This window comes from Antechinus flavipes, chromosome 6 (genome assembly GCF_016432865.1).
Source record: "Antechinus flavipes isolate AdamAnt ecotype Samford, QLD, Australia chromosome 6, AdamAnt_v2, whole genome shotgun sequence".
NCBI classification, from domain to species: Eukaryota; Metazoa; Chordata; class Mammalia; order Dasyuromorphia; family Dasyuridae; genus Antechinus; species Antechinus flavipes.
In genome coordinates, this window is record NC_067403.1 from 193,321,054 (window position 1) to 193,346,026 (window position 24,973).

General features: G+C 36.8%; 1 protein-coding gene across 3 annotated transcripts in view; it reads right to left on the reverse strand.

Moving 5' to 3' along the window:
• The window catches only part of RGS12 (regulator of G protein signaling 12), a 247,830-nt gene that overhangs the window by 219,465 nt on the left and 3,392 nt on the right, over window positions 1-24,973 (reverse strand). For all 3 annotated transcript variants that reach the window (XM_051964985.1, XM_051964986.1, XM_051964988.1), the window contains exon 2: window positions 713-2,686. In XM_051964985.1, the coding sequence (XP_051820945.1) occupies window positions 713-2,587 (1,875 nt within the window). In that variant the 5' untranslated portion in view covers window positions 2,588-2,686. The remainder of the gene's footprint in view (window positions 1-712; window positions 2,687-24,973) is intronic.

The window sequence follows — 24,973 nt, forward strand, 5'->3', positions numbered from 1 at the left end:
TTCTATTGGAAACCAACTTCCCTGGTGACATCAGACCTTAATGAATGTTCTTTGTGACCAACCATCCAATCTATTCTCCATCTACCTAAAACAACACTGTTGTCTAGCTCACATTTCCCTATATTTTCAACCAAAATGCCATGAAAAGGTTTACCAAATGCTTCGCTAATATCTGGGTAAACTATATCTATAGCATTTCCTTAATCCACCAGTTTGATAAACCTTTTTTTTAATGACATTAATTTGGTATAATCCATTCTGATGAGGACATGGCTGGCTCTTTATGATTACTGCTTCATTTTCTAAATATTCCCTGCCAAAACTAGGATTCTGTGATTCCATTTCTACTTCATTTTTCAACAGTCATGTTCCTAAAGGAGCTGTGTAAATATAATTTTGAACATATTTGATATAACAAGTAATTAATAGAAACCTGAACCCTGAATGAATCTTGTCAAATCAAGTAAAGAATAAGGGCTCTTAGTTTTTTGTGTTTTGCAAAAGAAACCTGCTTTATCAATTAACATTTTTATCTTGTCAATTTTCTTAACATGAGGCTCTACTGAATTTGGAAAAGTAAAGTACTGTGCATTTGACAGTTAGATATAAAAAGCAAATTTATATGACTTCTTAAATAATTGACCAAAATAATTGACTCATCCAAGCTGCTGTTGTTTAAGACTATTCTAAGACTATTCATAACAATGCTTACCTTTTTGTCTTCTTTTATCTTTCTAACATTTCGATGAGGGCCAAAAAAGTTCTGCATTCCAAAAGCTTTTTTAGACCATTCATTCTTGTGAGCACTTAGCTGAGGCTGAACAAAGCTGCCCTCAACCCTGTAGCGGTCGGCTGGAATCTTATTCATTGGAGGAGGAAGTGTGCCACAGTTCACACTAGACCATCCATCTGTAGAGTCCGTGTATGACTCCTGATCACTGGCGTGGCCATGTTGCCACTCCTGGAGCACATGCACAGGCAGCCACCTTTGGTTGGCACCCCCACTCATACCCGTGGCACTTCTTTTGGAAGGAGGCACTGAACTCCGTGAAGAAACAAGAGGAATCTCCATTCGGGAAGAAGGTCCTAAATGTTTATTTAACTCACAGAATTTATCATTCTGAATTGGTTCTAAAGAACTTCCTTCGGAATCATGACAGAAACCATTCCAATGAGCAGCAGGAGGGTTTGAGGCTCTTCCTCCTGGGTTTTCCCACATGTTACTAGGAATGTGCTTGCTTGAACTGCTCCCCAAATCCACCACAAGAACTCTGTTACTTTTTTCTTCCTGGTTGAAATTGCCAATGCCACTGTCACTATTGCTACTTGTGCTGTTATTCTGATGGGCATCAGCATCGCCATCCAGGAAGGCCCGTGCTCTCATTCCTTCAATCAATTCTCCCATGTCTCTATATAGGACTGAAATAAATTGCAAAACGGGTAAAGATGATGTTGGGAACTCTAAACAACCATTAGTGTCTGGATCAGCTGTACAGTCAAACCCAAATCGTCTCGCAATGCCTTGATGAATTTTATGGCTAAACAGTTCTGGATCTACCATAAAAACATGACAAGAAGTTCTCAAAACTCCTTCATCTTCCTGAGCTAAACTTCCATCATCATTAGTCTGCATGGTGACCAGTCCAAAGAACCTTCTGTCATCTGGACACACTGCACTAAATGCCAGTTTCTCTGCAGGATATTCAGCCACTACTCCAGCTTTGTCGGTGCAGAGTTGAATGCAGTCATGCATAATCTTCATCATCACCAATGAATGTATTTTCTGTTCAGCCCGCAAGCGTCTCATACATCCACGAATAGCCTGCAGACTATCATATTCAAGGTTGGAGCTAGTTGAAGGAAGTTCTATTGAACCTAGATAACCTACTACCATGGCAACATTCAAAATGCTTGCATCTAATCCAAAGTCATCATGATTTTCTAATCCAATACTGAAAACTGAATCATCATGTATGACTTTAGACATTTCATCCTTAGAATGGAGATTATAATTGGGGCTACTTAGACTTTCCTGTGCAATGTCAAACCGAGAGGCGGCAGCAGCCGACTCTGAAAGAGATCTTTGTTTTGGTTTTGAGTGATCTGAACTGGCAGCACAAAGAGTAGGATTTTCAAAGATCATGCTAAAAATTCCACCAGACTGCATTTCTTCAACAACTCTCTCTGCTCTGTTGATACCTAATGCTTTGGAATCAAGTTTGGGCTTTAGCCAGCCTTTTCCTTCATAAAATCCAACTTCTTCATCACTAGAACAAGAGTCCATATGACTGATGCCTTCACAAATTATCATATGTAGCACCCCAGAACATTTCCCTATGAGCTTCACTACATCTTCATGAGAAGCCTTTTTTACATTGATGTCATTGACAGCAAATATCTGGTCTCCAGCTTTTAGTCCGACGTAGTCTGCAGGGCTCCCTTTCATAACACAACTAAGAATACAAGGCGCTTGTCCAGAAAGGGTAAATCCATATCCTGCTCGTCCTCTGGCAACATCCACACTTCTGATCCTTGGTGGTGCATGCACATTGAGTCGACGCTTCACTGTCTCCGCTGATTTATACATTTTGTTGTGTTTCTGAGAATGAGAATCCTTTAATTATTTTAATTTGTATCCATATTTCATAGAATGCTTGATGCAATCATTCTTTCCCACGATTATGTTCTGTGGAATAAAATAAATACATCATAACTTAAGTTTTCCTTTTCCAATAATTCAGTTATTCAAAAAAATACACAATTTGATACATATGGTACCCTACTAGTACAAATTATAATCCCTGCACATCTTAGTAGACATTTTTAGTAAATAGCCCAAGCCAAAACAAACAAACAAATAAAAAACCTAAATATTTCTTAGTGCCAACCCGCTGATGACCAAGTAGAATGATCTTCATATACAAGGCTGAGGGACAATTGTCAGGCATTTGATTTGACACTTCTCCAACTCTGTAATACCTGCTAAAGCTAGGGGTCCACTGACATAAGTTCCTTAGATCATCTCCATCCACAGTAAAGCAGCAGAGTACAACTTAAATAAAAGCCTCATTGTTTAATTATCTTAAATTTAAGGAATATCTTAATCAAATTTGATTACAAATAATAGGAATCATCACAAAATAAATATTTAGGCAAAATAAAACAAAGATACAAGTAAACTTTAAAATACAGTTAAAAAGAGTTTTCCTTTGACAATACCATTTGACATGACTATATTCTTTCACAATTTCTTTCTTATGCTTAATGATGTGCATTGGCTACATCATTCTGTCTTTTAAGGCAGTTGGAATTTTGGGGAATCCTGATTTTGATAAAAGACAGAACAGAAATTCCAAAAGCTCTCAGTAGGCTAAAACAATGAGCCAAAATTAATAAAATGAACTTTAGCTTTCCCATCTTTATAATAGTTTTATGGGATTAATCTATACATATATTAGCCATTCTAACTAAAGAGGTGAAAAGGGTAGGCGTTTATAAACAATATTTTATAATATAACACAATTTCCCAGTCACACAGATGACTAAAAAGTAAAGAGAATACAAGACCCACTGTGCTTATTTGTTGATTATTTGTTTGGCTTAATAGTTGAGAAAAACAAAAAAAATTTGAGCAGGTAAAACAAAACGCCACCTTAAGAATGCTATCCTAATAAAGTGCCTCCCATGCAAATGCCAAAATCATACAAGATTCCTTGAAAGATATTTCAAAAGGCATAATTTTGTTTGACAATCTTCTGGCAATTATCATGCCTAACATATAGAAAGAAATGAATGAGCCAAATGTATTTGTTCTTGTCTTAGAGAATGCCCAACACAGAGCCCAAACAAAAGAGGGCTTCTCTATAGCTGGTAGAGATTTCCACATGCTCATATTTTTTTTAAGACTCAAAACACTGCTATCTCATAATGATATTAGAAACCACTCCAAAGTGTTCAGACTAACTATTCAGGAAAAACCAAGTGGATGAAGAATAGGTGCTGTCAAGACTATACCGTTCAGTTAGAGCAGCAGCACAAAGAGCACGTGACCACAGTCACTTTTTCCTTTAAAAAAAAAAAAAAAAAAAAGCATTTTTTCCAATGATGCTATGTGGATATAAAATACCTAATATATCATGAATCTCAAAGAAGGTGGAAGGAAGAATCAAAATGACAGAGAAAAGGCAGGGCTTCACCTGAGCTCTCCCAAATTCTCCTCCAAACATTAAATACTACCTTAAAATTAATTCTGAAGTAGCAGAAACTACAAAAGCATGGGGTGAAACAATGTTCCAACCCAAGACAACTTAGAAGGTCAATAAGAAAGGTCTGTTGCATTGGGGTGACAGTAGAGCATAGTCTAGCATAGGCAATCCCCTGGAAAGCCAGTTGAATCGCTCCAGCAGCAGCTTCCAGAGTTCTCATCCCACAGATAGTAAATGGCTCAGACAACAGGTCAGAAAGATTAAAGAGGTCCCTTTGTTGGCATAGGTAGCATTGCCTATACACACATTGGGTTGAAATCCTGGATTGCAGTCACAGGGCAGGGAGGAGCACTAATACACCAGAGCTTAAAGCTGCAGGGGAGCAGAAACCCTGGTCATAGTTCCAGGGCAGAAAGAAGTACTTATACTCCAGGGGAGAATGGAGTACTCACCAGAAGAGCAGCAAACACACACCTTGGAAGACCTAAAAACTTACAGACTCTCAGAAGTAACTCTGCAAACAGCTGTACAGAAAACCTCAACCTTGTGGGACAATGCAGCTTCCATACTGGGAGCAGACCCAAGTTTAACATAAAGTTAAAAATCAATAAAGAGGCTTAGAAATGAGCAAACAATCACAAAATAATAAGAAGAAGAACATAGAAAGTTACTACAGTGACAGGAAAGATCAAAAATTAAATTTATAAGAATCAAAACTGCTACATCCAAAGTCTCAAAGAGTGAATTAGTCTCTAACTCAAAAAGAATTCCCAAAAGAGTGCAAAATGGATTTTAAAAATCAAATAAGAGAAGTAGAAGAAAAACTGAGAAAAGAAATAACAATGACGTAAGAAAATTATGAAAAACAAAAATCAACAGCTTGGTAAAGAAAGCACACAAAAATAATGAAAAAATCATTGGACTACTTTAAAGCCATAATAAAAAAGGGGATAGGAGGGTCTACAAAGCATCTTTCAAGAAATGATCAGTGAAAACTGTTTTGATATTCTAGAATCAGGTAAAAAGTAGCATAGGATGATGAGAGTATAGAGAGGGTGGTAATCTGCATCACTGAAGGAATTGCACACATTTATGAAATCACATTTATCTTAAGTATAAGAGCTCAAGCAATTCATTTAATTCTTTCATACTTTTTAATCTCTCTTCTGTAAAACAATAACAAAAACAACCACACCTACCTTGTTGGGATGTGAAAAGCATTGTGGATTCATAAGCATTTAGAAGACTAAAAAGACCTCTAAGAATATAAAGTCCAAAATGCTAAAATAAAACAACCATGAAATGTTTGGCATATAACATCTAATAACACACTCCATTAACTTAAAGAGTTTTAGACAGCCATCCATTTAGCCAACATCATGCTCTTTTCATTATGAGGTCACAGCCTTTTAAAGCTTTGGTTAAGGAAAAAAAATCAATATATGTAATGAACTTTGAGCCCCAGTGGTTTCATATTTACTTGCTTAAGGAAAGGAGAAGGAAGAAGCAAAGGACAAACAACTTTATTATATTAGCTCAACAACAATTTAGTTATTTCAGTAATTAGGTTGCTAATGTTCCTGAACAAAGTGAATGAGCTAATTTAAAAAAACAACAATTTACTCATCACTAGCTAGAAGTCATATAACACCTGGCTACAGTATGGGATGAAAAAATTTGAGTGAAGCAAATAGCCTTCCTCCCCTTGACTTTGAACAAATATTTGAAATACAAGGACACTATAATTCACAGAAGCATTAAAGAAAAAGTACAAAATATATGCATTACACACACACACACACACATTCTTGTAGGCTTCACAATAATCCTATAAAATAAGTAGGAAAGTAGTAACATTATACCATCCTACCATCCTGACCAGTAAGTGGCAGAGATGGGACTCAGACAATTATCAGCTTGCTAACCTTAACCACTATATGGTGCTGCCTTTCACCCAAGAATCCAAATTCACAAGACAATTCATGAACTATCTCCTATCTCCCCAGGATCCTTTGGAATCAGGATCATTTGCTGATGCCTTCATATATATTTCTATACGTAATACTGGTCATCTTACTGATCTTTGAACAAGACACTCCATCTCTGAGCTCCCAGTATTGTCAGTATCTACCTAAGATGTCTCGAATGCTTTCTCTTTATCTCTACCTCCTGGCTTCCCTTATATCCTTCAAGTCTCAACTAAAATCCTACCTCCTATAGAAGTCCTTCCTAATCTCAATTCTAGCACTTCTCCTCCGGTGATTATTTCAATTTACCCTGTATTATAGCTTGTCTGTATAGTAGTTTGTATGTTGTCTCTCCGTTAGGTTAAGTTTCTCAAGAGAGCTGTCTTTTGTCTTTCTTTGTCTTCTCAGGGCTTAGAAGAGTATTGGAACATAATAAGTGCTTAATAAATGCTATCTGATGGACATTACCTGAGACCCTCTCTTTCCAAAGTCTTCTTATATAATGAGAGCCCCAAATTCCTGAAAAACATGCTAAAATAACTTACATAAGTGTCTCCAAGTAGATTTTGGGGATACAAATAGATGAATCTATAATTATAAATACAGTTCACTCTACAGTAATTACCTTGAGAGGGATTTTCATCCTTTGTACTTGGAACCCCCAAACTTACAATAGTACCTAATACCAACAATATAGACATGTTGTTGTCTTCCATATTCAAAGAGGACCAACGACATTGGCGTGTGAATTGGATTTACAAGAGGCAGAGCTACACAAAGTTATTAGCCTTATCCTCTCTTGAAGTCCAGTGGCAAAACAAAAATCAGGACGATTAGTGATGGCCCAGGTTGCAGCGGATGACCTTGGAGTCTTCAATGTCTGACCAAGTCTAAGTGCTCCAGAACACCTATGTCAACCACTTCATTGCCATTGGAACATATGTCCTCATCCATCCATTCCAACTGGAAAAGTCTTCATATGTTTGGGGTAACTTACAGACAGGTTTTTGGCTCACAGGTTACCCTCAACCTGGTTTTTCCCTGTGCTGACAGGATTTACTGGGATACAGCCACTGTGCATACTCCAATTTCACAGAGCCTCAGGTGAGAATCGAGTGAGAGGTAGACTCCAAAGGTGGATAAACAGGCTTGAATAGGGCTCGGCAAGCTCCCACACCAGAGACGCTAGTCCTTCTTGAACACCCCTATAGCCTTCCTAGTACATAGTAGGTGCATAACAAATGCTTGTTGATTAAGTAAAGGGAGTAATGGTATAATCTGTATTTTGTTCAATAGCACATCTAAATTAACTCTTTTCTTAAATGGCAAAGAAATAAATGTAGCAGACACAGCCTTTCATATAGCATGAAATTTGAATGAGGACTGTGTAAATCACTAAAGGAAATGGTAGCTTCCCTCTTCTGGGTTCTAAATGGGATTATTCATTATTTTGTAAATATAACCTGTTGTATCCCTGAGTCCCACACCCCAAAGACACTAAGCTTCAGGTTATCTTTAAGTGCCCATGGTGGAAGGCTATATATGCTAATTAACTGTTTTTTCCATGCTTAGTTGGTTTCTAAGTTTCTTCATGCATACCACCTATTTAACTGCACTCATGCTGTCCATCCCTAACCTAGTGTCCTGCTGAAACCTCCAAACTTGACTAATGAGAAAAGCTGATTATCTAGAACCAGAGAGATTACAGACCACCATTTTCTCTGCTGGTCAGATGACATCTGGCCTATCTTGCTTAGATCATGGTATCATACTTTAGGAAGGGTTTTGCTAAGCTGGAGTACATTCAGAGAGGGCAACCAGGAGGGCAAGGGGCATTGAAACTGGCATACAGTTATTAGTCAAAAGAACTGCTCATTCACCTTCACCTATCTAATCAGGAATTAGCTCCCATGATCCCATCTTCACATCGTCTCTCAAATCCCTTCTCATAATCCCACTGTCACCCCCTGGGAAAGGCCCTAGCTTAGCATCCACTTGAATTACTACAACAGTACCCTTTCAGGTCTTCCCATTTCCAATTTCTGCATTTCATCCATAACTGTCAGAATGATCCTTCTTATTCACAGATCAGGTCATGTCCCTTCTCTGCTCAAAAATCTTCAGTGGGTCTTTAGTTTCCTGACTCAATTTCAAACTGGTAGCGCAGAAGAAGAGTGGATTAGGAGAAGAATCCTCACCCTACCACCTGATATCTGTGTGATCCTGGACAAATCACTTAACCTCATGTCTCAGTTTCCTTATCTGTAAAATAAAATTATTTGACTAGATGACTCCTAAAGTCCTACGATCTTCTGCATGATGCCCACAACACAGAAACCTTCTACATTTCTAGTTTATCTCACTTTTCTATCCTCCACATATTCCACAGCCCAAACAGACTAGGCCAGAGGTCCTTAAATTTTTTCCACTTTATGACCCCTTTTTGTCCAAGCGATTTTTACATGACCTTGGGTACACAGGTGTACGAAATAGTTAAGTAAATAAAACATTTATTGATAGATAATAAATCATACTTCTGTGACCCCCATTTTCAATTATATGATTACATATGAAGTCACAATCCACAGTTTAAGAAGGTTTGCATGAGAAAACTCTGTCCCTCAAGCAAAAACTGCATTTTTTCATACCTTTGAACATGCTGTTTCCTATTTAAGGAATGACTTCCCTCCCTCTCCATCTACTGAATTTCTACCCATTCTTTAAATCACAAATTTCACCTAATCCAGGAAATCTTCCATAATTCCTTTAGCTGACAAGGCTTTCCTCTTGGAGCTATCATCTCATTTTGTTTTATGATTCTGTTGTACACTTATACTGTAATTTTGCATATTAAAGTTATCTGTCTCTGCCTTATTAAGTGCTCTAAAACATGAAACAAATGCTTTCCCTTTCTCACTACCTAATGCAGAGCATTGTATTACCATAAATGCATACATAAGCACTTAATATTTGTTGTTTTTATGTTCTATTTGGCACTCTGTCTAGAAAGAAGTTAGAGGAAGACAGAATTAAGTCTATGCAAGAAAAATCTTCCCAATAATTTATTACACAAAGGTAGAATAAACTGCCTTGAGAAATAGTGGTCCTTCCCATCTCCAACCTCCACTTCTCATCCCCTACCCTCATCTCTCACTCACTACACCCACCAGCCTTATCCCTACACTGTCCAAAGTCTTCAGAGTGAAGTTACATGGCCACTTGGTGTAGAGGGCGGAACTTTGGAGAAGTATACTTGAAACAAGGTGTTAACTCAGTGGAATTGATGAGATGATAGTTCTCTAGTTCACATATACTTCGTATTTAGTATGGTGATGTAATGGTTGTCTAGTTCACACATAATCAGTATGCTATAATGACGTAATTGCAATAAGGTATATGAGGGCTAACAAGGACTGGAAGATAGGCATTCTATCTTTGACCATCCTCATGGTGGCTCTCCTGCCTCCTGCACTATGGAGAAGACTGGTTCAGACTGGGAGACTGAAGGAGACAATGAGGACTTTGGACTTTATCCCTGACTATTCTTGTGGTGATTATTCTGCTGAGATCAAGGCTGGTCCCAAGGCCCTCCAGAAAGCTAGCCTGGACATTACAACTTTGGGGATTTGGATTCAAATATGCATTGAACTAGTCAAAATGAGTTCCCTTTCAACTCTGTGTCTTTGATATAACTTAGATACCACATTTGTAAAAGGATAGAATTATACTAGATGATTTTTAAGATCTTCCAGTTCTAACAATCTTATATCTCTACATGAATAAACTTTAAAAAAAAAAAAAAAAGAGGTTGACAAATCACAAGACACCATTAAAAACATTACAATTCTTTATAATATATCACATGTTATTTGGTGTTCAGTAGTTTTTCAGTTGTATACAACTATGACCCATTTGGCATTTTCTTGGCAAAGACACTGGAGCAGTTTATCATTTCCTTCACCAGCCCATTTTACAGATGAAGAAACTAAGCCAAACAGGATTAAGTAACTTGCCCAGGATCATACAGCTCAAATCTGAGGCCACATTTGAACTCAGGAAGATAAGTCTTCCTAGTGGCCATTTTATAAATACATGAGGAGAAGCAGGAAATCATTTCAAATAACAGTTGAAATCATCCAGGACTAAATTCAAACATTTAACTTTGGGAAATTAAGTCTACAGGGTTGATACAAGGACACAACTTTATATGTCAATCTTGCATCCCACAGACATTGTTTCATTATTTGGTAAACAGAATGCATTGTTAGAGATTTCACTTAAAAATAAATTCCAAGCTTGTTACAAATATTTGCTTTTTAAATTAACTACTTTGATTCAGCTCTTAAGGGAAATGTCAAATACAATACAAATATTGTGTGCCAGGGCAAACAACACAATAGTATCTATTTATTCTGGGATGACATTTAGTTTATAAGGAGCAGACATCTGACTAACCAAGAAAAAAAGTTCTCCCATGGATGTCTTAACAAATGATCGAGCCAGACTCTCAACACAGTTGTATTTAAAACACACACACACACACACACACACACACACACACACACACACACAACCACAACCACATAGGGGAAAAAAACCCTCTACTATGGGCTCAAAGATTGACATTTAATAAAGATGCTTTCTCCACCTTTAGACCTGTCTTTAGAGAAGAACACCACTAAGCCCTCTGAAGCACCTGGTATTACTATTTAATGAGTGGACAATTTTCTGAGTCACTAAGGCTCTATCTACTTCATCTACTGTGGTGTAAGGGAGGGCTTTGAAGAAAGAAGTCAGACTCAAAGCAAACCCTTCTGCCTGCTCATCAAAAACAGGACTTTAATTAAAACTCAAAAATATCAAGAGTCAGAAAAAGATGAGTGCTGGGAGTGGCCGCAATGAGCGGCTGACATCACCCAGTGGGAGAGAAGCAGATAACCAGCCCTCAATGACAGCTCCCAATTACAAAGTGCTTTCCCTACCAGGGCTATGTGAAGGTGGGAGGGCAAGTATGATTATTCTTGTTTATAGATGAGGAAACTGAGCCTCAGGAAGATGACCAGACTTCCAGTCCAGTCCTTTTCCTACAGCACATGACTGTCAGATGGTCCCTATTTAACAATCCATGCTTCTCCAAAGGAAATTCTAAGCCACGTTTGACCTCAACCTTTAAGTCTCAGGGACAATACAAAGTCCTCTGCTCAGTGACCCTCAGAGACTATGGAGGGAGGAGGGTCTTTGCTTCCAGGGAGTCAGAGATCAAGATTTCAAGGCCTTTGCCACAGGAAGGGAATCTCCTGCGGGCACTTCATTCCCCACAGCCTGGGCTGAGGCTACTGTGTGGAATGGATGATCTAATCACCATCTTATTATTCCTTATCAGCCATATAAGACTTAAAAACCTGCCAGCTCTGGCCTTTGGAGAGTCACAGGCAATGACTTCACACTCTCTATTGTCATCCCCTGTTCCTGCTCCCCTACACCTTTTTCAGCACAGTTATATCTGCCAACATCCACCTAGCACTTCCCACCTTCCCATTACTTCCCACCTCAGTTCCCCCACCCCCTAGTCCACATTATTTGCTGGCTTTCTATTCCATGAAGGCATCTAGGATCCATGCTCAAATGCTAATAAACCCTTTTTAAAATGTACATGTTCTTATTCCACATTCATTTTACCTTATCTGCCCCAAAAAACAATGCATCCCCATGACTTTCTCCAATACTGAGTACTCAACATCAAAAGAATTTAAATTTGGATTTGGATCTACTTCATTCTGGAATCTACACACAGGCATTATCTATTTCATTGTGCATGTAGAAGAGAAAAAAATTCCAATATCCCTCAATAAATATCAGGAACCTTTTTCCATTAAGACTCAAATTCCAACACCAGACCCTGTTGGGAGCCAAACATATGTTCCACATGTAGAGTGGTTGTGCCTCATCTCCCACTATTCTGGGATGGGGATAAGAAAACGGGACTTAATACAAGAAATCATGTTCTTGGGAACTGATCACCAGGCATTTAATGACCCAAACATAAAGCTCTGTTTGACTGTTTCTTGGTACTGGGAGAAAAAAACAGTCTAACATTTCTCTGTCATCACAGGATTCTGAAGAGTAGAAATCTCTCACCTTGTATTTCCTCATCCTTTATTTCATTTTTGTCTTTTATCCCCAGTATTTTCCCCAATACCACACAGCAGGCACTTTAAAATATTTATTGATTTGGTCTTAAGTCCAAAGGAGTCAGCACAAAAAAATAGGAAACCTCAAAATCTATGAAATTCTGAAGACATAAACAGAAACAATTCAATGAAGAAAAGTAGAAGCCATTTAAAAAGATTCACAGAGAAGACCAAGTTAACTCATTTAGATTTTTTAAAGGCATATAATAAGCATGAAACTAAGAACTATTGGTAATAGAGAACAAATATAAATATGTGATACAATCCTATAGAACTACACAAGTGCTAAAGCTCAAAAAAGAAATAAGACTAATAACAAATATTAAAGACAAATGTAGGAGGTTTTTTTAAGCCATTTTGTAGAACAAAAGATCAGAGGAGGAATAGGCCAAATATCTGTGTGAACAAAATGATAACAGAGGTCAAAGAGAGTGATAGAAAAGGTCACAATAAAAATTATTAATAGGCACTTGAAATCTAGCTGTCCTTGATGGATTCTATGAAATACTATAACCATAGGTTACTAGGAAAGGGAGATGTGACTAACAAGCTCTCATACTATCCTGAAGACAAGATGGAAAGGTGGAGAATAGATAGGAGTACACTTGGGCAGCCTCAAAAATGGATGACTGGCACTCAATAATGGTTCTCTAAAGAGGGGTAACAAACTTGATCATACCTCTCCCTCAGTCCTTCTATACTAAGAATATGCAAACATACCTATAGCATATGAACTTATCTGTGGCCTCCTTACAAGAAAGATAGACAATTTCTAACTGGAGTTTTTGACTAAGGCTAGGCTAGGAGTCTTGGCAGAATGACCAACCAAAAGAGGCATTGATCCACCCAGACTTTCTACCTTCCCCCCCCTTTTCCCTGTTCAACAGACAAGACAGATCAGATCAGACCTGGGTCCAAGAGTGAAACCTATGCATATGAAGTTTCCTTTCTACCGAAATATATACAAATGGCTGTTGTGGTTAGTTACATATGCTTGCCCATTGTTAAGCAAAGAACCATGCTAAGAGTTCCTACAGTATAGTATATATAGACGTATATGGTAAAAGTAGGTATGCTCAATAGGGCTGAGTTAATAGGCCTGTTCCTGAACCCCAATCTTCTGTGTAGAAAATAAGAATTTCCTGGGCAGCATGAGACTAAAATATATCAAATAAGCAAAGAATGGAGATGCATGGGCAATGCCAGTCTTGAGGATAATGCCAGTCTTGAGGGTTTGTCTTGAGGATAATGCCAGTCTTGAGGGTTTCATCAAGAATAAGCCCAAGTTTCTTTTAATTTTTAATTTTTTTATTTTATTTTATATTTTCCCCAATTACATCCAAAACAATTTTTTTACATTTGTTTTTATAATTTTTGAGTTCTAGATTTTCTTCTTTATCCCTGTCCACAATTAAGAAACCACATATTAAGTCATGCAAAACATAATTTTAAGTTTCAAAGTTTGGGGATTTGGCTTCCAGAGAGAAGAGTTCCTGGGCACCTTATCTTTTTAGAGTAGAAAATAATCACCCACACAGTCCCTGATGTGAAAGGGTAACAAATGTCAAAGACACACCACAGAAGTATGGTATTTTGTCGTTGCCACCCTATTATTAGTCACTTGGTCATCACACATCTGATGGAAAGCAAGCTGTCCATCTAGCATTTCCAAAGTGTGTTTGCCTCACATAAGGATAGCAATGAATCTTCTAAAGACCTGAAGGATCCTGTGAGAAAGATGGATTTCCCAAAATGTTGTTATGTTCCCCTGCTGACACACTCTTCTAATGAGTTAACACTTTGTAAGGATTCCAACACAAGAGGAACTATTTTGATTATTTAGGTGTGCTTGCTGTATTTATGAGCACCTGTGAGCCCTTCATATCTACATTTTTTGTAAAGCAAAATGAAGTTTGTCCTATACCTCTTCTGCTTTTGTTACTCTTAATGTTTAACACAGGAGCTGGAAATCTATTACCTACATTTGTGGAAACTTAAGATATAAGCATATATGGAGATTTTCCCAAAGTAAACTCTGCTTTGGGGCAGTGAGTCAAAAGAAAATAGCCCTTTTAAGGGTCTGTCCCTAAGATCAGAATCCTGTAGCCCAGATTCTGAGGTATAAGTTCATTATTAAGTTGGAAGGAAATATTTGATGGAATGCAATAAGAAAATGTCCTTGTTCGATCATTTTTTTCACATGTGCCCAACTTTGTGACCCCATTTGGGATTTTCCAGGCAAAGATACTAGAGTGGTTTGCCATTTCCTTCATTAGCTCATTTTACAGATGAGGAAAATGAGGCAAACAAGATTAAATGAACTGTCCAGGGTTCCTCAGGAAGCTGATTCTTTCTGTCTCCAGGCCTTACACTCTACATTTTGTCCCATGTAGCTGCAACAAGGATATATTCCCTCTTTAACATTTCTCAATTACTTGAATGAAGGTATAAATTACATGTTTATCAAATAGGTAAATTACCCAAGCTGAGAGTATAGATAGCTAATATACTGGCTGACTTAATCATGATCCCAAAGAGATCTGAATAGGCTACAATGAAAAGCTGAATCTAATAAGGTGAAATTTAATAAAGGTAAAAGTAAAATCCTAGTCTTGGATGCCAAGAAGTATGAGATGAGGGAAGGGATGGAAAAGGAAAGAAATATGGCTGGACAATTGTTCATATGTAAAAGACATAGAGATTTTAATAAAATAAAAGCTTCAATATGAGTCAAATGCAACTTGGCAACCAAAAAAACCACTGTAATATTAGGAAATACCGATTTTAAGACAGGCTACAATCCAGAAGTTCTTTGCCTTGATCAGATCTTATCTAGAATACTGGACCTAGTTCCAAGGATGACCTTTTGGAAAAAGCATAAATAAGCTAAAGAACATCCAGAAAAGTCTAAAGACCAATGTTGAAGGATATTTTGTCTGGGGTTATTTAAGCTGGAAAACTGAGGGGTAAAGGGAAATGTATTTGTCTTCAAGGATTTGAAAGTAAAGAGATATCAAGTAAGAAGAGGGATCAGATTTCCTATGCTTGGTCCTACAGAACAAAATCAGTTGTAGTAGATAGAAGCTATAATGAAGCAGTTTGGGCTTGATATAAGGGGGAAACTTTTCTGACAATTAAGAGATATCCAAAAATTGGATGAGCTATCTTTGGAAGTCATGAGGTCTTGCCAGAGTCTTCGATTTAAGGTTAGATGATGACTTTGTAGGAGGGTCATAGAGGGGATTCTTGAGCAAGTACATAGTTTGGACTTGAGAGCCTTCTAATTCTGAAATTCTCTAGAATGCCAGGGATGTATAACAAATCGTTCCCTCCCCCAAACACCCCAAAAAAGTGGTTACATTAGCTATAACTGCTCTCTCAATCCATTTGTATTACTCAATAAAATCAAGAAGTCCTATGATGGGCAGATATTAAGAAACAGAATTAAGCACTAGTTCAGTTTTGTGCACAAAATTAAAAGCACAAAAATTAAAATTTAAAGTAGCATTAGGTTAGAAAAAATCATAAAGCTGCTTTGTTGCTTATGATCTTTGTCGGTTATAAAGCACTAATAAAAATCTATTTCAACACTGATGAAAATATTGCTAAGCTGCTAAATAAGTAGCAAGATGGAGTAATTCCTTAGAAGAGGGAGGAGAAACCAATAGACATCCTACTTCTTTCCCTCTTTCATATGCCCAACTCTCCAAAAATTTTAAAATGTTAAATGCTATTGTTTCATATTAAGAACAATAAGTCAGTGTTATAATACTATATATATATATAAATATAATAATAAGTTTGTCAGTAAACTATCAGAAATATTCTGAGATGAAAGAGGGAATTAAGAGTTCATATCTACCAAAGCCCTCTAGAAATATTACTAATTGGTACTGCTGAAATAAATTTCCTTCTAGCAGAAACCTCAATATATAGGAAGAGAAAGTAACACATCAAGTAGAATATTTACTCAAATATGACTAGTCATTATAAGCAACAATAACAAAATCAGTTTCTTAAGAAACAGCTTTTTGCACCTGGTTTGCCTATTAAAGTTTAATTTTTAAAACATGTTCTCTTAAAAAAATATGTGATAACTTCCACAAGCAAAATGACATTTTCATGTATTTAAGTGAGAACAAAAACACAGAGTGGCTTGTGAAGGTTAGTTCAGGAACTTACCTCCAATAAAAAGCAAAACTACCTCAGAGATCACATTGAGACCATGGTGAGAATCCCTTGTATGGTATCCTCAACAGGAAATCACTCAGTTTCTACTTAATAACTTTCAGTGAAGAGCAAACTACTCCAGTCCGAAGCAACCTATTCCTCTTATGGATAGCTTTGAAAATTAGGAAGTCAACTGTCATGTTAAAGTCATCTATCTAGAAATCTGTAATTTCTACCCACTACTGAGTATCTTCTGCTACTACTTCTTCTACCCAGTTAAACAAAAGTGCCTTAGGCCTTCAAGGACTTTAATCATTTATTTATCAACTGGTAAAAGAATGAACAGAACAGTTTGAAACTCAAAACTTGATAGTTCAGAACTATATCATTATGAATTTAAGACAAATGAGTTCTTGAGATGTTATTTCAGACCTACCGAAATCAATATGCCCCACGATATTCTCACATATATTAAGGTGCCTAGATTTTATTCCACAAAAGCATTTTTACTTTTATTCCTCTTCATAACCAGCCTAAATTAGGAAGAAGTCACTGTTTGACAATGCCATGGTGATTAACTATTTAGAAAAATGCCCTCTCTTGATTGTACATGTACAACCTATATCAAACTGTTGCTGTTGTCTTGAAGGGGAGGGGAAGAAAAGAGGAAGAAAAAATTAGAAATCAAAATCTTAAAAAAATAAATGTTGAAAAGAAAAATGCTCTCTCAAAAAAAAAAAAAAAGCAGTAAAGATGACCACTGGATAACAAAAAAATTAGAAAGTGGACTAAGAAAACATGAATGAACTGAATGGAAAAATCAGAGACGACAGATCTCAAATCATGACAACTTCTAGAGACGTTTGTTTGAACACATTATGGAGAACATAATTAACCTCTACCTGTTGATCTAAACAAGTAATCTAAAACAGAACCTAGGATTATGAAACTTGGGGAAATAATCATTTGCTAGTCTAGTACTCACTAGAAAAGTTGGAAAAGCCCCTCACAAAAGAGACAACTCCTTGTTAGTGTTAAATCTTAAGCATTTAATATATGGCCACTCAGTATGCTGTCATAGAAAAGCACTGGAGTGAGTCAAGATACTTACACTCATATACTGGCTTCCACAAAAGCAAGTTGAGTCACCCCAAGGGGCAAATGGGCTGAGCCTGTTTCCTCAACTACAAAATGGAAATAAGACCCCTTATTCCCCACCTCATAGAGTGGTTCAATAAGCACTTATTAAGCTTATGAACTGGTAGTTGTGGAGAAAGAACTTAGAACACTACATAAATCTTATTTGCCTTTACGGTGTAGTACTTAAGTACTTGGAAGTGCTCTGAGAACACCCTCTTAGCTTACCTCTGCCTCCCCCTTTCCACTGCTGATGTAAGGCAGAAGTCCAAGAGGATGAACTTCCAGGCAGACATGAGAAGTCTCTCTCTACCAGACACCGTGGATAGCCTAATAATGCACTAAGTCAGGAAGAAAGAAGCTTCACTGTCACCCCAGAGCCTCTGTGTTTCAAATGAGCAAGTAACTGCATGCCTGCATTAATATTTATGACTGACACCTGCAGCCCATCTTTGTAAGATTAAGAACTCATATCAAGTAGGATCTCAGAGGGAGCTTTTTTTTAACTACAGAAAGGAAGTGCTGAATATGACATATGTAAATCTAGCATGTTTATTTGAAGAAACAGATCAGGTTTACTGATAAAATTTTTTAATGCATTACACTTTGAATAGTTGTAATCTCTTTTTGTATAAAAGAAGAATTCACAGTCCAAGATTTATATAGATATACAGTCTCTTTGATTTTCAAAAGGACCTGTAGCTGGAAAATTAGGCAAGGACAAAGTTTATGGCTTGTTACTTAAAATTTATTTAATATATACAATAGCTTAGGCATTGCACAAAACAATTGACCTCTATCTTCTATGACTTTACATTCTAAAGTGATAGGGCATAAATTGCACTATATATACATATGTATATACATAACATATGTTTTATATATAAAACATGTATATATCATACATACATATATATAAATACATATACACAGTATTAATAGTAAACTGCTTATAACAAAAACCACACAATATATTAGTCACTTATGATTGATTTATGTTATGTTCTATGGTTTTTTCTTCAACATTTCTGTTTGATATGCTACACACATATTAAAGAGACTGCATCCTTTAAACTATCCACTTTGGGTATGAAGACTCCCTGGTGGAGTTTTACAAAGGATTTTAAAAATAGAAGAAAAGAACCCGGCAAAAGAGAAGTAGAACAAGTTATAGGCATTTGTGTGTGTGAAAGCCACAAAATGAGGAGATTAATTAGTCATGAAAAATTATATTTTATTAAATGAAAGAAAATAGGTAAAAGAGGTGAATTCAACAAATAGTGAATTAATACAAGCATCAGCTGACTGACATAAAATTTTAATATGAAGATTAACAATAACCTAGGCTGGAAATTTGTCATCTCAGATTCATCTGTCTTTCCTCCTCAAATCTCTCATGTTTTTTCCTCCTTTTCTTTCAAAATAATCCTTTCTCTCCATTCCCCCTAGAGAACCATCCCTCTTCTCTAGATCACTATAACAATCTCTGGTCTGAGTCTCTAATTCTAGTCTCTCCCCATCCTCCCTACAATGATTATTGGAATAATCTTCCTTAAATGCTATAGCCCTGCTCTAAAACCTAATGGCTTTGATTTTCTACCTAAACAAAGCTCAACCCTTCTCTGTGGCTTTCAGGAGCCCCTACTGCCCGGCCCTTTCCTATCCTTCCCCTTTTATTTGACTCTACTCTCCTATATACAACCTCTGGCCAACTCAGTAGTTCTCTTATTCCAATACCAATTCCTATCTCTGTCTCTATTTATATTGTTTTAGCCTGGAATGGGCACCCCCCACCTCCTTCAATTCCACCATTACCATCCAATTAACACAATACCATCCAAGTCCACTTCAACTATTTCTTCTTCCATAAAATATCTCCTCTTTCAATCTTCACAGCAAGTCCCTTTCTCTTAACTCCCATAAAAATTACAAACCAGAACACACTTTAGCACTAATTTACATGTTTGTTTTGTACTTTTTGATATGTTTCATGTATGTTACTCTCATCTCCACAATTAGGTATTAAATTTCTAGAGAACAGGCCCAGTGTCTTATACTTCAGTGTCTCCCATTGGGTCTATTAGAGTACATGGCAGGCATTCCACAAATACTTGGCTGATTAATGAGATATATTTAGGCAGCTAGGAGACTTTTTTATAAATATGCTATCAATATATCTGGAAAGTTGAATGTAGCTTTTTAGAAAGCTGAGAAGAACTAAAGAGAGGCAGGGAGAATGACAAGAAGTTAATGGATAGTGTGACAGGTTCTAGAAATAACAGCTACAAGAGCACTAGATGTGGAGTCAGTAAGGACTTAGAAGACAGTTCTAATTCTGGCTCTCCGTCTACCACCTGTCTGACCTTGGAGAAGTGACTTCCCTTCTCTGAGTCTTAGTTTCTTCATTTACAAAAAAGAAGAGTTGAACTTGAAGACTCCTAAAGTCCTTCCAGCTTTCAATAAATCCATAAGCCTAAAATAATAATCTCTCCTCATCTTCACAAATCTAACTGCTGAATCAGGGCTGCAAACATTCCAGTTCTCAGTCCGCAACAGGCTTCTTTAGAACAGGAGAAGAATGGGATGGCTATTATACAGGTTATTATAAATGGTCCAATATCTCTCTAATTGTACAAGCCCTAGCAACTAAAATCCTAGCGTACTTACAATAAAATACAAGACTCAAGGAATCTAGAAAGGGAATAATCCTGAAGAAAAAAAAGGGGTAACTACAGTGGCTATTGTTTCGTCACCAAGGATCTGTGTCCCTGTCTAGGCCTCAAACACAAGGTGCTCTAATATTTAAACAATGAAAAATAACTGATCTTTTCATTGTTTGCATGAACAAACAATATGCAGTTTTAATAACTTACATATCTTGAACAGGCATTGAATATGGATAATAATGTAGACTCAGAATTTAAAAGATGGAAAGTAGCTGGATCACATTTGGGCAATTACTCCCCAAATGAAAAACTCTTAATGATCCCAAGCTTGTCACAGTCACGAACTCAGTCTTTTAAACCAAATATTCTTCTAGTGATGTTAGATAAGTAACATCATGCTCTTGTTAGAATCACAATTACAAATGTTTCACAGGGAGGGAGGAGGAGAGATCAAACATTTATAAAATACCTACTATGTGCCAAGCACAGTGTTAAAGCACTTTTACAAATGTTATCTTGGATGAGTCTCACAACAACCTCACAAGGTAGATGCTATTGCCACCATGAGATTACACAGGTATACTCACTGCACCCCCAGCTGTCTCCAGAGGACAATGCACATTGGATTACTTGTACCTAAAAAGCCGCAAAAGATACCAGACCCACACGTGACCAGAAAAAGAGGTAAGCCAGTCATGTAGAGTGAGGAATAATACATGCACAGACCACATGTTCTACTATCATCATCCTCTGGTACCCAGGGATTAGACAGAGCCTCTATGAAGGATTTGGAAGGACACAAATAAGAATCACCTGGAATGGCGCAGGATGAAGAATAGGCTGTAAAACTGCAGTAGTCAAAAGGAGAGCCACATCAATGAAATCAAGATTCCCTCAAAACACTGATGCAAACATAGCCAGCCCTGTTATTCAATTCTCTATAATATCCCACTGGACACCCAGGGATTTAGACATATATTATTCCTCATGATTACAGCTTGTTTCTATGTTTTAAAGTTTTTACTAACAGCTGATATTAATATAGCATTTCATAATATATCTATTAATATACCATTTCATAGGTTACAAAGTGTTTTCCAATTGCTATTTCATTTGAGCCTCACATTAGCACTATGAAGTGGTATAGCTATTATCCCTATTTTATAAATAAGGAAACTAAAGCACAGAAGTATAACTTGTCAAATGTCATACATCTATTAAGTTAGAATCAAAAATCAAGTTCAAGTCCTGTGATGAAAAGTTCAGTGCCCTCACTATTCCACCTAAAAGGCATTATCACAAGAACCTTAGAGAGGAGACAATACAATATGATATCCATTTTATAGAAACTGAGGTCCAGAGATTTTCACTCTTACAAATGTACATAATCCTACATATATCTATTTCAAAAAATGTATGTGTTCATTTCAAAAAAGAGAACTAACTTCAATGTCTGCTATTTTATTTCATCTTCTATAGTTGATCTGATAATTACTGTAAAAGATTCTAGTGATCTATCAATATGGTATCCTGTGATGCTTCCTTATAAATATGCAGTTATTGGACTGAAAGCTAAAGTGTTCTACCATATAAACACAATAAAGAACTGTGGGAAAAGCAGAGGATTGCAATCATAGAGCAGCAAGAGATGATACAAAATATTTCATCTAACTTCTCCATTTTATAGGAGAAGACTTTGTCCAAGGTCACTTGAGTAGTATCACAAATCATCGGTCAGCCCAGTAACAAATATTAATCAAGCATGATATTTTTTTGGCATACTGCTTGCTGATTTGGCCAATTAAAAAAAAGTTTTTTGAGGCATACAGATACTCAATATGAGGCTTAGAATAACTATCCAATGTTTTATTATCATAAAAATAGCAAGATGTTAGGACAAAGAGCACTCTTTTGACTCCTATTTTGTGTAGGGCTGTTTTCTGTTAACCATCAGTAAAACAATTTTTTTCTTTTCTTCATAGATAAAACTTTAAAACATGAAAAAAAAATTATAAAAGGAGATTGTATCCACACCCTTCCAACCAATTTGAATTTTGCTGAGTCCTCAAAATCTTAAGATAATAGTTTCTTCCAACATCGCCCTACAGAATAATTTTCTTTGATGGATCACATTCTCCAGAACAGACCTCAGTTTCTAATCAAGGGCACGGCTGTTGACAAACAGCAGTGTACTTCTAGACACATCAATAGCCCTTTAGTTGTAATCTGAGAACCACAGATGCAATCCACAATGATGGTGGTAAAACTGGTTGAGGCTCCTATTCATTAATGCAGAAGAGTCACTGTTCAGAAACTAGAAGAATTATTCCAATTATTTCTTCAGCAAAGTCAAGAACTTTAGTGTTAGAGCAAAATGAATGCTGACAGAAATTTCACAAATTCCAAATGTGAATGTAAAAACTAAACATTTCTTAGCTATGTTTCTAGTTAGCAGATGCCATTTATGTGAGTAATTTAATAAAGTCATAAATTATGTGTTATTCTTTTCTTCATTCTGCCTTTTAATTTTTACTACATTTAACTGGCTCTATATTTAAGGAAAAAGCTTTGTCAAGCTATATATAGGCAATCTGATAAGCAATTCTCAAAGTGTCTGCTCTGGGACCTTTCTGAGTCCTTGAGATCCTTTCAGCATCTGAAAAGTCAAATCTATTAATACTGATTAACACAAAATCCATAATACTAAGATGTTTTCATTTCTAATGTGATAAATACTGGTGAATACAACCTCTATAAACAAAAGCTCTCTTTTGTGGGGAAGGAATGCTCCTCAACAGTTTTTTGGAACACAAAGGAGTCCTGAAATCAAAAAATTTGACAACCCCTTGCAAAAAAAAAAAAAAAATCATCAAAGGAAAATAAAAAGAATAAATCATGTTATGAATAATATACTAATAGCCACGAGGGTCATCAAAGAGAATGCCTTTCATGTCACCTACTAAAACAGGCTGTTAGTGAAACCTACACTCCCTAATCTATGTGATTGATTTCTCCCTGAAAACAGTGAAGCAAACTTATTAAATTCCAATCTGAAAATCAACAAAATGCCTGCTAATTATAGCAATATCTAGCTACAGTTTCCAAATTAAAAACTCAGGGAGTCTGACTGTAAAACATGCTTTAAAATTCAGCCACACTATATATTCTATAGACACCTAGCTGCTAGGAATTAACCACAACTCACTGAAGTCATCCTCATACAAACTGATGATAGTGTTTGAAATTATGAAGGAAAACCCAGAAGATGCAAAGCTAAATTTTAAATTCCTTCCTTCCTGTTCATCCATTCCTAAAGTGCTCCATCCTGAAATCCAGCTACAGAGCACCTCCCTCAACCTCAGACCTTTCTTTCCAGTCACACCTTTAACAAAATCCAGATCTTTCTAGAGTCCTCTGTCTCAACTTCAGGGTCCTCTTCAAGGACTTTCCTTCTTTCTCCAGATTCCTGTCCCAAAGTCCACTCAATGAAATCTTCTAAGTTCAGCCTGGTTACTAGCTCCAACAAGGAGCTCCAAGGACTTTCAACTCAACAAAAACTGCTCAGTTGTTTTCTTATCTGTGAAGTGAGGGAGTTGGTTGGTTAGATAATCTTTTAAGATTCCTTCCAATTTTAAATCAATGATCCCATGATTTTCTACTTTTTCAAAGTCAGCCCTCCTTCCAGAGTCTAGCCTGTCATAGCCCTCCCCAATACAGGTCAGAGGGGCCCACTTCTGCCCTTCCCTACCCTTCCCATCTTCAGCACTGCCAAAGTTTCAAGAGAAGTTTGTCAACGTGCTCGTTTCTCTCCCCAACTTCAGTACTGCAAACCAGATAGCAAAATTGCAGTCTAAGTTTATAATTGTAGAACATGCTTCAGAAGCGGCAATATGGTGTAATGGATGAAGCACTGAGGAGTAAGGAAGCTGGATTCTAGGGTTCTTCCACTAACTAAACTAGCCAGGAAGTCATTTAGTATCTCTAAACTTCAGTTTCCGAATCTGTCAATTGCTCAGATCTGGACAGCACTCTCTCATAAGGATTTTGAATTAACTGATTTACAAATTTAGTGGTACAGTGATGGCCTATGCTAAATCTCAGCTGGGTTATTTACTTAATCTTCAAGATTTCTTATAATTCTTAATCTTCTTGATCCAATTCAAAAATTTTATAACTCTGAAAGGGAAGACTAGAAATTGGATTTAAATTACTCCCTAGAGTCCAGCCATTCTACCTCACTCATACTAGTCACTCTGAGACTCAAGGGGAAAAAAATTATATACATATACATATATATATATATATGTCTTAGATCCTTCAGGCTTTATTTACTATTAGTACCTACTCAAGTGATACAACCAAAATCCGCCCTCTCAATTGTCAGTCACCTTGGAGACCAACTCTACAGAGGCCCCCACCAAAAGGCAGCAGAGATCTGTCAAGAAAATAGCGCAAGATGTTTGCCCAGTATTTGATTTTGCCCTAGGAATTTGGCTCCTGGTTTGGGAACAAAAGAAAAATAAAATGACAATTCAAATGGCCATAAGGGAGAAGAAAGCATGGGAGAGAGGAAGATAGAAAAAAGAAGAGGGGAAAGAAAAGCGGTTACTCTCCCTTTGTAAACCTCCCCCCCTCCC